Source organism: Gymnoscopelus braueri (assembly GCF_963280865.1).
Source record: "Gymnoscopelus braueri genome assembly, chromosome: 9".
NCBI lineage: Eukaryota > Metazoa > Chordata > Actinopteri > Myctophiformes > Myctophidae > Gymnoscopelus > Gymnoscopelus braueri.
Genome location: NC_137610.1, coordinates 47748979 through 47762963, shown reverse-complemented (window position 1 = coordinate 47762963; position 13985 = coordinate 47748979). Strand labels below are relative to the sequence as shown.

The 13985-nt window shown below is 43.4% G+C and overlaps 1 protein-coding gene and 1 pseudogene across 2 annotated transcripts; both read right to left on the bottom strand.

Annotated features, from left to right (window-relative positions):
* Nucleotides 1-485: 485 nt before the first annotated feature.
* LOC308092352 (nuclear envelope integral membrane protein 1-like) lies at nucleotides 486-1727 on the bottom strand (annotated as a pseudogene). The gene has a single exon. The product of its transcript is annotated as a nuclear envelope integral membrane protein 1-like (transcript).
* Nucleotides 1728-3825: 2098 nt separating this feature from the next.
* Nucleotides 3826-4707, bottom strand: LOC308092351 (rhomboid-related protein 4-like; the record flags this gene model as incomplete). Its single annotated transcript, XM_080438202.1, has 1 exon — nucleotides 3826-4707. The coding sequence occupies one exon, from the start codon at nucleotides 4705-4707 to the stop codon at nucleotides 3826-3828; it is 882 nt and encodes a 293-aa protein (XP_080294328.1).
* Between the last annotated feature and the right edge of the window lie 9278 nt (nucleotides 4708-13985).

The following is a 13985-nucleotide window of genomic DNA, read 5'->3' as shown; positions in this document are numbered from 1 at the left end:
CTGAAATTTGAGTTTGGCTTTTGTGTAATTATCAAACTGTTAAAAAAATATTATATTACCACCTGCAGTGCTGATAACAATCGGTATTATATTAATTGCCATTGGTCATCAAAAGTCTCTTGCATGCCTGAATATAATCTTTGCGACAGGTGCATTGGAGTAGATGCATTGGAGTTGGCCTATGGGTCAAATCCGGTGACCACGTAACGGTAACCTCAGTAAAATATGCCTAATCCTAACCTTTTTCCTAAACGTAACATCAGTAAAACTATGCCTAAACCTAACCTTATTCCTAAACCTAACCTTATTCCTAAACCTAACCACAGTAAAACTATGCCTAACCCTAAACTTATTCTTAATCTCAGAACCGCTGGGGGCGAGCGGTCCGCGAAAAAAATAGGCGAGTATTCCGGTTACCCCTTCATGGACTGTAAAGCTGAAGTTCTTTTTGGGAGCCAAAAAAGGAAGTAACTGTTCAGACTCAGTCATTTAGAGGACATCTCGTCATCATCAGTTGCAAAAAGCTCATCCTCAAGATCCTCCAAAACCGTACTCTCCCTGTGCGTTGGACAGACACCTCATCTGGCAACACGTGCGGCGGGCCCTCCGCAAAATCTGCCAGCTTTTTTGGGGACTGCAGCCCTGGGCCGACACAGCTCCTCACAGTACACAGCTCCTCCAGTGCTCCTCTCTGTGTCTGTGTCTCTTCCTCCTCCTCCTCGCCCTCGCCCTGCCTCCGATACTCCGTTTGAATGAGAGAAAGTCATCAGTTGTGTGATTTTCTGGCAAGCGGGCAGCGCCAACGCCACCGGGTACTCCAAGTTCTTGGAGCAGAAAGCTGCCAGAATGATGGCGATCGCCACAGGTTGGATCTGAATCCCCGCGTAGATCAACATCAGGCCGAACAGCTGAAGAGTCCAGGAGAAGATCTTAATGCTCCTCTCCTCCACTAGGGGGCCGTAGCGGTAACACAGGGCAAAACTGGTGTACCCCACCACGACTGTGTAACCGACAACCAGCGCACGGTATTCTCGCAGAATCACATTTAGGTTTCTGAAGACGAGCTGGATAACGTAAACGGACAAGGACCACCCGCCGACCAATAGCATGTAGAAAGGGCTTTTCTTTGGCAAGAAGCGCGACATGATGAAGATGAGAATGAGGAGGGAGCCAATCAATCCAGTGCTCGTGCCGGTAGAGTAGTAGAATACCTGACTCCTGCTCAGTGACTCTGCAAACACAAACAGCAACGCCCCGGCAAGGGATACTGCAAACCGAAAGACGTCAAACTTGCGGGCGGTCTTCACCGTGTACTGGGTTTTTGGGTCTTTGGGTTCAATCTTAAAGCACGTCTTCTTGCTGTATAAGCTGATGTTGATGGTGGTTTCGTTGGAGCGCTCATCCAGGAACCACTGGAACCAGTTCCAAACGCTGAATCCTTCCTGTTGCTGAAGTTTCTCCTCATCTTCGGCGACTATCACCTTGAGCTCCTTTGAACTCTGCACTCCAACCTGAATTCTCGTCCAGGTTTGCTTCCAGTCAGGCACAACGGAATTGATGTAGCAGAAGTGGTTAGGCCCAGAGTGACTAGACCCTGATGAACCTTCAAGTGTCTGGCCATGAGGGAGATTGATTACTTGAGGCTTGGAACATGTAGCGTGCCACAGTGCCGTAGGTAAACAGAAAAGCAATAACAGAAAAACTGCAAATTGCTTATAGCGACCCATCGAAACGCTCATTCCTCCTCTCATGAAACCCACAATGATGGAATCGGATCACGCCCTTTGTGTTTTGTTATGTATTTCCTCTCGTCGAGACTGACATAACATCCAACCAATCACAAGACTACATAAGGGTGTTGTCGCTCTTAGTGTATATCCAAGATCACAATGAGTTTATTATGCTCCGTCGGTTAAGGCCCTTTGTCTCAATCCAAAAAACACCAAACCACAATCCCACAACACACAATGTGGCGCACTGTGAGCACATTTATAGACTAAACATGCCTGACGTCAGCACAAATAGGCATATATGACCATACATGGCCTGGACATGCCCGATGTCAGGGCAAATAGACATATGATCAGGGCGAATAGACGTACAGTATGATATGACCATAATGAGCCTGGACATGCCTGAGATCAGAGAAAATCGGCGTTGTTATACAGCGATAAACGTCACTGCATAATCGGCGTCAATGTTAGGCAACAGTTTTATGTGTGACGTCAGATGCTTGTATTTGCCACTAGTTACGGTAAATTACTTTTATGTTTGATTACTATGTTAATCTTACTACTTGTTTATTATTTTAGGTGAGAACTTGTATAAGTCCTATATGGGTTTCCTTTCTCACCTGTACTTATTTCAGTTTTTTAAATAATGTTACCTGTTGATTTTGGTAAAAGATATACAAGTAAAATCATTCACACTATAACTTAAACCCAGGATAACACATTAAAGCATAAGGAGACACTTGTTTCCAATGTGGTCCTGCAGCTGCACTCTTGATCAAACTTCCTCGCAGAGGGGTTTTAATCGCCGGTAACACAAAAATAATCTAAGTTACTTTTCTCAGAAGGTAATCCTGTAACGTATAAGGGAAAAAAATACTTTTTAATGGTGGTAATCCTGTAACGTAACAAGTCACTTTTAAAAGTAACATTACCCAACACTGGCAGTTGTCAATGTCAGTTACATTAGCTCCATATATGGAGTTCCAGGATAGAGTCTATGATGTCCGACTTGAATATGTCACTTATCTCCATATATGGAGTTCCAGGCATCCTGTAACACGGTCTAACTTGTCTGTTTTACCCCTGCTGGTGTCAGAAAGAATATTCTCTCATTGTAAGCGGAACGCGTCTTTGACGAACTTTAGACTTAATTTTCTTACCTTAACTCTTTCATTGCCAGACTTATTTCTGGCTGTGTGGTCCCAGTGCCAGGATTTTGCTATTTTCTTACCTTTTCAAGTAGTCACAGAATATTTATCTCCAGTATGATTGATCCCCTTTTCAGGTGTGGTTTCACAAATGTCAACGAGGTCATCGCGACCTCGTTGACATTTGTTGTTTGATGTTTGAAAATAGCATGTTTCACTCAAAAATACATGGTAAAACACAGGATTGTTTTAATTTTTTTCTCCGTTTATTTTTTTACATTGAAGTGAATGGAGCAGCAACTTTTTGGATAGCGTTATCTCCTAGTTCCTTTGAGAAACGATAGCCGACGATAAAGTAGGCTATGCTCTAGGAGGGGCGGGATGATTTGATTGACAAGCTACACAACCAATAGCATTCATTCCCCGCCCCAGCTCTTGATTGACAAGCTACCCAACCAATAGCATTCTTGCTTTGTTTTCCGGTTCCTGTTCCCAACGTGCTCTTTGGCATATATTAAAGATGGCGGATATCAAATTCCTGAACAATCGGCTTCATTTACGGCCTGTAGAAACCACTGGCGTCACGTTGTCCATTCATTTTATACAGTCTATGCCCCAGACGCAGCAAGGAGTGAAGGTGGGAGGGATAGCATGTTTGTTTTCCTCCAACTAGGAGGTCCAACTGGTAAACAGCACTGGTTCTCAACATTGGGTCTGGGGACCATCAGTGGTCCAAATGGACCTTTACCGGTCTGTGACTCTGACACTGAGGATTTTACAGTGTAGATTGGGGTCCAGAGATGACCAAAAAGGTATCAAATGGGGTTCAGTGGACCGTGGTCTAATGCATATAAAATTAGGAGTCCTTGAAATTAAACCCTGAGTAAAAAAAAAAAGTTCCTTGTTCGGCTGGGTTGTGTTTGAAAAGTCTTCCTGCTGGAGGTTCAGCGATCAAACCTCCTCAGCCGCCACCTCCTGACCTCCTCGGCATCCTGCTCTGGGAGGCTGAAACCATCCTCAGGAGGAGGAGGAGGCGCATCTCCCCGCCGACCGGACCCTCCTCCCCCTGTGTTACCCATGCTGTTTCTCATGGCGGCATTGTACTGCTGCTCCTCCGTCATTCCTGCTGCGTAATGCTGATAACGATAATCCTCTGTGTAGTTTGGCGGTGCTGAACGAGAAGACCTCGCAGCAACCCCCGCACACGTCCTCATAGCGGCCTCCAGGGGTCCGGAGGTATACAGCAGACCCACCAGAATGCCGGCGAGGTGACCGATCAGAGACGTCCCGGGCGTCGTCAGGTGAATCAGCACCAGCTCCGCCCAGCTGGCGTAGCGGTTAGCCACGGGGACGCCCAGCACGTAGGTCACGCCCCCGGGGTGGAAGTGGTTGTTGAGCACCTTGAGAGCGAACAGGACGCCGGAGAAGCCCAGGGCGCACTGCGCGCTGAACGAGCGGTCCTGGGTGAGCGCCGTCAGCGCGGCGCCCAGCAGCAGGTAGACCACGCCCGTGAGCAGGGAGAACGCGGTCAGCAGGTAGAGGAACCAGGCCCGGCCGAGGCGGCGCTCCAGCTTGGCGCCCTTCCACAGGAAGGACGCCATGTTGAAGTAGAGATGCAGGTCGTCGGCGTGGTGTAAGGGGGAGAGGAGGATCCGCCGCCAGTCGCCCATCCAGTACGCGCGCTGGACGCTCACGCACGCCCGCACCAGCGGCACGGCGGGGAACAGGAAGAGGTAGACGTTGAGCGCCAGGACGGCCAGCGTCACGGGCGGGACGTTGTCCAGGCCCAGGTTCAACACCTGGGAGGCCAGGAGCAGGAGGCCCATCTGGGAGGCGGAGGAGGCCCTCTGTCCCCCGTTCATACCGGCTAACCACTTGTAAGCCGAAAACATCAGTGGAAGTTAAGTGAGAGCAACAAAATGGCAGACGTCTGTATGGGAATTTACGAGACCGATCTATAAGCAACTCTGGTTTGATGATGTAATCATCGATCGGTTGATCGATACATGATTTTACATTAATTTGTAAAATTGTACATTACATTTGGGCATATCTGAAGGACAGCCAGACTTGACCACTGTCCCGCCGTCCCTCCATATTTGGGCAAGACGGAGCATCATCAAGATGACATCAGGGATCCTTAAGCAAGCCCTGCTGTTACAGTAACAGCAGGGCTTAAGCAGCAAGCCCTGCTGTTACTGTGTTTGCCAGACCCAAGGGGTCAAAGTGACCATGCCCATACATGGGCATGGTCACTTTGTCCCCCGGCCCCAGCCAAAAAAGTCTGTCCCCCTTTCGTCCCCTTTCGTCACGAACTATTCATGACATCATTATTATGTCACAAAAATGATAAAATGATTTATGCTTTTCAGTTATAAAGTGGTTTGTAGGTGTGTTACATACTAGGACTTCATTCTGGGTCTGGCAGAACCAGGTCTCCTGGTCTTGTTTTTTAAATTGTAGCCCTATTTTTTTTTTTACTTGACATTTTCATTATTAAATTAGATTCAAGTGTCTTCAACTTTATTGTCACAATATCTTGTTTACAGGTGTAAAGGAGTGGGCAAAATTAGTTTCTGTGCAGGCTCCCAATGTGTCTGCTATGTTATGTTCTCAAGAGTGAGAGTGAGGGTGAGGGTAAATAATAGAAAAAGAAAGAAACAAGGCAAACAAAGTCAAATAACAAGACACAATGTCAAAACATGCTATGTCAAATACACATTGTGTGCATGGTCAAAATAAAAATTAAAAGTGGCAGAATATGCTCTTCTGCAACATTTGCGGCAGCTATAAATAACAGCAGATACAGAATCACGGTCTCTTGTGCAGGTGAGAGACGTCACTTGGCAGCACATATCAGCGACCGTGATCTGGTACCACCCACATTTAGAACAAACATGGGAAGGTTCTCGTTCTACTGCTCTGCCACCACAATGTGGAATGCCCCGACACCATCCATTAAAGCTTTGGTTCTCAAAGTGGGGAGGTAAATGTAATTGTCCCACCTCTTTTGTATGTTTGTATTTTTTTGTTGATGACATGTATTGTGTTAATTTTGTATGCTATATGCTGATGAACTCTTCCGCATCACGTGTACATGTAATTGTTTTCTTTTTCTCCCTTCTCCCGTAACGTATACATGGTCCTCCTCCACATGTGGCCACACAAACACTGCTTGAAACCTGAAACCATGCCAAAAACACCCCCCCCCCCGCGCGAGCGTGCACACACACACACACACACACACACACACACACACACACACACACTGCAACCCGATCGCCAGAGGAAACGTTCTCTTTGAACGTTTTTCAAATTCCGTGAATAGACAACTGGAAAATCCGTGCATAGCTGCCTCGCATCTCTCCCATTGTGACTAAACCATTTCGGAGGCGCGCAGTCTCAAGGGAATTGTCGCCACGTAAGGGGCCACCGAGCGAGCTAAAGCGAGCGAGTTGCCGTCCCGAATGTTGCGACATTCCCTTGTGCCTACTCAGCGCCGTTTGAGTTATGTACCGATAGGCACAGAATCGTAAATTTTGTTGTGGGGACTTCCCTGCTTCCAGGTTTTTCCGGGTTGCGACTGGTTACGCCCACCGTGGGACTCGCCGTACATATGCACGGAATTTCTGGGTTTCTAGGCGACTATGCACGGAATGACGTGCACTGGATCCGTGCAATGTATACTAATTCTCTGGCGATCAGGCTGCACACACACACACACACACACACACACACACACACACACACACACACACACACACACACACACACGTTTACCTAAAAAGCGAAGTGAAAACACACATTTTCATATTGCTGAATTATAGAGCTTCAGCTGATAAAGTAACTGATAAGACCGCAACAAGCCACTGGCTTTATTGCGTTTTATGATATAAAGCATATAATACAATATATACATTGTAATATATTGTGCGCACTTCTTCTGTCTCAAAAGCTGATACTGTTATTTTTTCTCTGTGCATGCCTCAATGCACGGACTACTATAAATGACTGTGACAAATATTATGTTTAAAATAACGTATTGTATTTATATGTGTGGAATATGATGTAATTCAGAGTCAGACATATACTCTGTTATATACAGTGGCAAAGCAGCAGTGCCGTGCGGGACTGCTGCAGGGGGTGGAGGTGGGGTTCTGGGGACTGTACGAGCAAAAAGAGGGACGTGTCAGGATTTAATTCATGAATGTAAGTTTGCTCATCCTGGCGCTTCATTCACTATCCTTTCCTCCTCGCAGTGGCGGGGCTTAGGCGCGAGTGGAGGACGCGAGGAGAGTGAGCGAGTGACCGAGTTTAGGGGATTGGATTTCAGCTTTAGAGAACCGGACTTGAGTTATAACTGCACTTTGACCGCTTGTTTCCTTCGCCAAATCTATTTGCGACACATTGCGAAATTCCGTATCTTATTTTTGTCTAATGTGCCCCCCATAATATGGATGCTGGGGTTAAAGTGCTTAAAGTGAGCATGCCTGTGCGATGTCTGTGTAGTGGTGGAAGTAAAAGTATCAATACTGCAACATAGAAATACTCTGTTTCAAGGAAAAGTCCGGAATTCAAAATGTACTTGAGTAAAAGTACAGAAGTATTGGCATTAAAATGTACTTAAAGTACCAAAAGTAAAAGTACTCATTATGCAGAATGTCTCATTTCAAGTTTTCAAATGTATACAAATCTTTTGAAAATAGCAGATCTACAAGCTCACAATGCGTCTCATCGCGACGCATTGTGAGCTTGTAGATCGGCTATTTTCAAATGGCCGAAATGGCTGAAGTGGTTAATGTATGTTTTGTAATGATAATACAAATCTACAAAGTAATTGGTAACTAAAGTTTTCAAATATTGTAGTGGAGTAAAAGTACAATATTTGTCTCTGAGATGTAGTAGAGAAGCAAAAGTACTGAAAATTGGAAATACTCAAGTAAAGTTTAAATACCTCAACATTGTACTTAAGTACAGTTGAGTACATGTACTCAACTGTACATGTTACTTTCCACCGAATGCAAGCTTTCTTCTGAGGTCTCCTGTAAACATTAAGACTTCATTGAGGTTGTACTTTAATTATTTAAATAGAACTGGTTTTACTGTGCACGTGTGTGACATAAAAAGGAACAATGCAGTGATGAAAACCCTAATTAGGTTTTCTCCATTGACAATGCGTGCAGTACAGTACATAGGATTATGCAAAGAACAGTGTAGATAAAACTAACAACACACTAACATTGAGTAATTGCCAGTGTTACATAATTGCACAGAACCAAAAACTGTGTGCTCTGTGTGTCTGGGGAGGCCTCGTTATTAAATGATAAGGATGGCATAATTTTAAGCAATTTCTTATTGGCAACATAGCCTACGGAAAGTCAAAGGCCGAAGAATGCATTCCATCTGCTTACAACTATTGACTGTCTTGCCAGAACAAATATAGCTCCTATCCTGAAGTCATAGAGCTCCACTGTTGTCCAAAGCTCTGTAAGTCCCTAGAGCTGTACGGTTTCTAAGCTTAACATAATTATTATGTACTCAGCCCTGTTTATTGCAAAAACAATGATTTTTATAAATATTGAGCACAATTTGAAAAGTATTAACAAGAGGTTGTGACTAAACAATTACATTGCATCCATTGGACCCGCTTATTATTATTAGTATTTGTTTGTTTTTGTTTTTTACGTACAAGGTTTCCACACGGCAGCGACGTTATGCAATCTCCGGTAGAGCAACATGTACATTTATTTCCTGTGTCAAGTACACACTGTGATGACAGGGAGGAGTGTTGGAGTATGAGAGCTCATGCATCGTATTTGCTTGGACACAACAAAAAAATCCTTTAGAAAGTAACTGGTGATTCTAGTCTTATATCTACTGCTTACTTTATTATTGTCTCAAAGGTGACAGCAGAAAATGAAATTATAAACAAAATATAATTGTATAACTGTAAAAAAAAAAAACACGTCTACTCCTTTGCAGTCAGTTCCCCCCAGTTATCCTTTACAAACAGGTTTCCTGTTCCATCTCTGTTCGTATACTTTCATTACTGATGGAGATCAACTGGACGTTGACGTTTCTATTCGTAGAGAGCTTCTCCCCCATGTCTGCCCCATGGTGCACTTCAGTTCATGATAGTACTTCTCTATTCTCTTGTGTATGACAATGCTTAGTTAGTTCCTTGTGAGTATCACTGGGCACATTCCTGTGCTCCGCTTTCTTTCACCATTTGAATGAAGGGAGCCTTTTCAAGGGCAGCTACCTCCTTTTCGTTACCTTTCTTCTGTTCTATTGCCTGGAAACGTTTCTCTGCCATTTTACATCAGTTGCTGGTGGTAGTCATGGCTGCAAGTTCCCACCTAATGTCCTGTGGGAGTTCTGACTGCTCCAGACCGTACCGAATAACTTCTACCTTGCATGCCGTCTTCAAAGAGGACCACACGATCTTCCACCGTGCAACAGCACATCCAAGGCATAAATGGGCCTTTCACCCTGAGCACAACCTTCTTCCAGGAAGTCTCTTGATTGAATTTCCACAGATCGTTGAACTGCTGGTTAATGTTTTCTCCACCAAATATGTACAGCTCTCCATTGTAGGCAAACGCCGAATGACCCCAGCGTCCTTCTGGAAGAAGCGGTGCAGGCGGCACGCTCAGCCAGCAGTTAGTCTGTGTGTCAAACACTCTGTAGTTCTCCCCTTTGCCCCAAATACAAACATCTTTGCACAACGCGTGTGTAGCAACACACTGTCCCTCCCTTCATCCTCCCATGGTCATCAAGCACCCTAACCTACCTCTCCCCGCCCAGCTCCCCACCCTCCAACATCTAGTAATTGTAGGAACGCCCAGCCAAGCCAACTTTTATAATGTCCAGACATGGTCAGCCATCTTGTGTCTCTATCTCTTCACCAAATGCCAAAGTTCAACATTTTCCAAAATCTGTATTTTTATTATTATTCAAATGTTTTTATTGAATTTTCAAGACAAATACACATCAAAATCTGTCTTTTTGTATGAAGAAATATAATAAAACATAGCAAACAAATGCAGATTTACAAGCTCATAACATTGCTACGTGTTGTACATAGATTTATTTTTTCAGCATTTATGAGCTTATGATTAATAACATCAAAGATAAAGCAACTGCATAATGTATACATGACTAATGGAAGTTAATGTATGAATGTAACTGCAATACCGTACAACACAAATATAATTTGAAGACTGCGTCAGTGAATACAGTGGCATGACGGTAATTAAGCCTTGTCTGGTGAAGAGACATTGGCATAGATATATTCCTGTCCACAGGGGATAGTATACAAATACCTGTCTAATACAGGAGATGGAAGTGGTGTCAATGACATGCATAATTAAGCCCTGTCTCATCATGGGTCATTAGCATAGAACACTTCTGTCCATAGGGGACAGCATAAAAATACCTGTCTATTAATACTGGAAAGGTGCACTCGAAGATTTCAAGTCTCTGCCAGGAGGCATGCCCCGATAACTAAATTGATTCAAATGAAGCAATAGCGGACCTCATGGTTATGGTTGTGACAAATATTTGGGAATTGTTCCCTTGGCCTGCTGGCAGCATACAAGAAATACAGACACACACACACACACACACACACACACACACACACACGCACACGCACACGCACACACACAATCACTTTTGCCCTCCTGCCGGAGATGAAAATAAATTTGACTAGGAATATTTATGCCTTACTGAATGGCAAATGTTTTGTGAATATTCATTATGTTTGTCGGTTTGTTGCTAATAAACTGAAATGCCAAGTTGTCTGACTGGCAACTTTTACTGCTCACCCGCGGGATCTATCAAGGTGTCTATCTATCACAAAGTGTATCGAGGCCTTAAGTGGTTAAAGAACTTCTCAGATAGAGCTCCCCCCATTATTGTTTCCAAAAGTTGGATTTGAAACGTATGAAGGAAATCAGGGGTCATTATGGGATGTCATTAGATGAGGGCAAATCATATCGTGTGCTTGATGATACCCTATCATCGTTCACAGCTAAATGCAGCTTCACTTCAAATTACTTTTATAATAGACCAATCTCCTCTCGAATATCTCCGGCCGGAGACCCTTTTTTCCTTTCATTTAAGGCTCATTTTCAAACAGCAGTTTTCCTCCCCTGTGGCTCTTCAAAAGTAATTTTCTAACTTTTTGGCAGCTAAGTGAAGTTTGCAGTTTCTTGGAGCGTGGTCACTTATTTTATAACTCCAACTCTGTTATCAAGTTGCCATTTTGGAGGTGCTGGTACTGTATAGAGTGCTGGAAAGTACAGTAAATGTGACAGGTTCCCTCTATCCTCTCAGAGAGTATAAGCTGGTATTGATGTAACCTTGAGCAAGGCACACCTCCAATTCCTCTCACAGTGCTGCTCACTGTGGCCGGCAGTTCAAGCCTGTGGTTGTATACAGGGCAGCCCCCTAGAACATCGGATATTGTGATATTATTTTGTTAAAATACATGTTAAATAGCTCTATATTATGATAGTACTCATTGCTATATATTGTTTGTTCAGTAACAGGGGTCTCACAAAAACACAAACCACAATTGAGCTCTTGACGCTGGCGGGTGTGTGCTTACGATGAGCACAAATTCATGGGGTCATGCTCGCTAGTCGCACTGCAGTCGCGGAAATAGGCGAACATTCAGTGAAAATAGCACATCTACGAGCTCACATGTGAGCTTGTAGGTCAGCTAATGTAGAATTAGTTTTGTGGTTAAGTGGCTCAGCGCTTTAGTGTCTTAATGGGATTTCACAGTCATTATGTTCTGCAGACAGAAAAAGAGGATCCTCCTTCATTGTTTGTTTTCATTTCACCACGGTAATGCTGCAGATTCTCACCACTGTTGTCGGAGGGAAAACACACAATCTGCAGATGATGTGAGCGCCAGGATTGAGGAAATAAACGCATCGACAGCCAAGGATTTTAATCAATTATGAAGAAAAAAAAGATTCATTATACTTTAAGAAATATAATCAGTTAATAATCAAACCCTATTTCGAGCATGTCATTATAGGTGAAAAGCTTATTTTTTTATTTTTTTTAAATAGTTAAAATAGCTACAAGCTCACAATGTGTTGTGAGTAGAATATCACCGACCAAGTCCCAGATTTGAACTGCTTTAGAGCCATATACTTCCATGTCAAAGTAAGACACTGAACCAAGGAACAAAATGGCTGAGCAGCCAAGGAGGTCAGTAGAACCCATGAGCCAGTTAAACCCTATATACTTTGTTGACTGGGGTCCCCCAGGGGGCTGGACTTGGTCACCTCCTTTTTTCCCCACTACACACGGTACACAAACACAATAGTCGGACTACTACTAGACCTCACACCTAGGACTCACCTAACCCCTGCTCAGTGGTGGAATGTAACTAAAGTACATGTACTCAAATACTCTACTAAAGTCAAATGTTGAGGTACTTTTACTTTATATACTTTTACTCCACTACATCTCAGAGACAAATATTGTACTTTTACTCCACTCCAATGATTTGAAAACTTTAGTTAGTTTAGTTTAGTTATAAAAAATGTGAGTATTTTTTCCACCACTGCCCCTGGTCATTATGCTAGGGTGGGATGGCTCAGGGTATAGGACAGAGTACAGCAACTTGCAATGGGCCTGGTTTCCAAGATATTCAAAGGGACCAGTGCCCAAGTACCTGTCAAAGTTCAAAAGAGTGAGTAACTCCCACGGGCACAACACCAGAGGGAGCTCCACTGATCTCATTCCCCCCAGATTCAGCACAAACATGGGGATGAATTCATTCTACTCTCTTATGCCATCAAAAAGTGAATCTCCCTACCTTCCTTCAAAACAGCCATAAAAGAGCACCTGTCTGCAATTTGCAACTTGCAAGTCTTCTAGTTTGCCAAAAATTATTTACCTGTAAATATACTTTTACTGCTCCTCGTATTGATGATTTCTTGTATAGTATTGTATCTCTTTATATTTCTTGATGAACTGAATACATAGGACCACAATGGAAACAAGCCCTCAGGGCTTTTTTTTGTGTTATCCTTTTAGCACTATTGTATAGCTGTAACTACTTTTAGCAAACCGTTAATAAAGTATCCAATCAAGCAAGCAATCAATCAATCAATCAATCAAAAAACACAAACAATATCTTCGCCAAAAATAGCATCTATAAGATCTCGAGCTTGTACTAGATCTGAGCTATTTCCACTGATTATTCGCATATTATGACAGGTTGCTAGAGGATTCATGTGGTTAAGGAAGTCGAATCCGTGACTGAAGCCATAGCGACTGCTATGCTTTTTGCAAAAATAAACATTATGTTTTGCAATCTAATTGCTAAAACAATTGCTACTTCAGCTTTGCATCGATCAAGAAGCGATCAACACAGTTTGATGCTGACGCAATAGCATGCTGCACACCCAGCGCCCTAGCAGACTGAAGTGATAGTAAATAGGAAATGCATTCATTTATTTTCCTGGGGGCCAGAGCGGTGGTTGGTCTCCATAATTTACTCTCCTAAATTTAGTAGACTAAATTTACCAGCATTTGGTTGCCTGGCGGGCGTTAATTTAGTTCCCTGCACTGAAGGCCGTCTGTTGCTCATTCTACCGTAAGTCGCTCTACGTAGGAGTTCCACTTTAGAGGCTGAAAATGCAAATGTCTGCCGGTGCAAACAGCACACATGCCAAAGGCACGTGTGTCCTCATTAGGGCCTTGTATGACCACAAATAACTAATATATATTTTAGTTTTTGTATATAGGGGTCTGACTCTAGCATTGACACGGCACACACTACAGCAAATCACTGCTGTCCGGCAGAAACCTTGTATCTCCATTTTTTTGGTAAATGATTGCCCTACTTATACAGAATGTCACACAAAAGTAGTCGCAACGCGCCACGTTGTGAGCTTGCAGATTTCTAATTTCGCTACTTTTGAAATGTTTTTAAAATAATGAAAAAAAAAGGTAAACCGAGAACCTAGCATCAGTCTAAACAGTATAATATCAAAAAAGTAATAATAACCTGTACATTGAAGCTATACGATTCCAGGTCAACAAATGGACCTGGCATCTGTCTACATATACCATG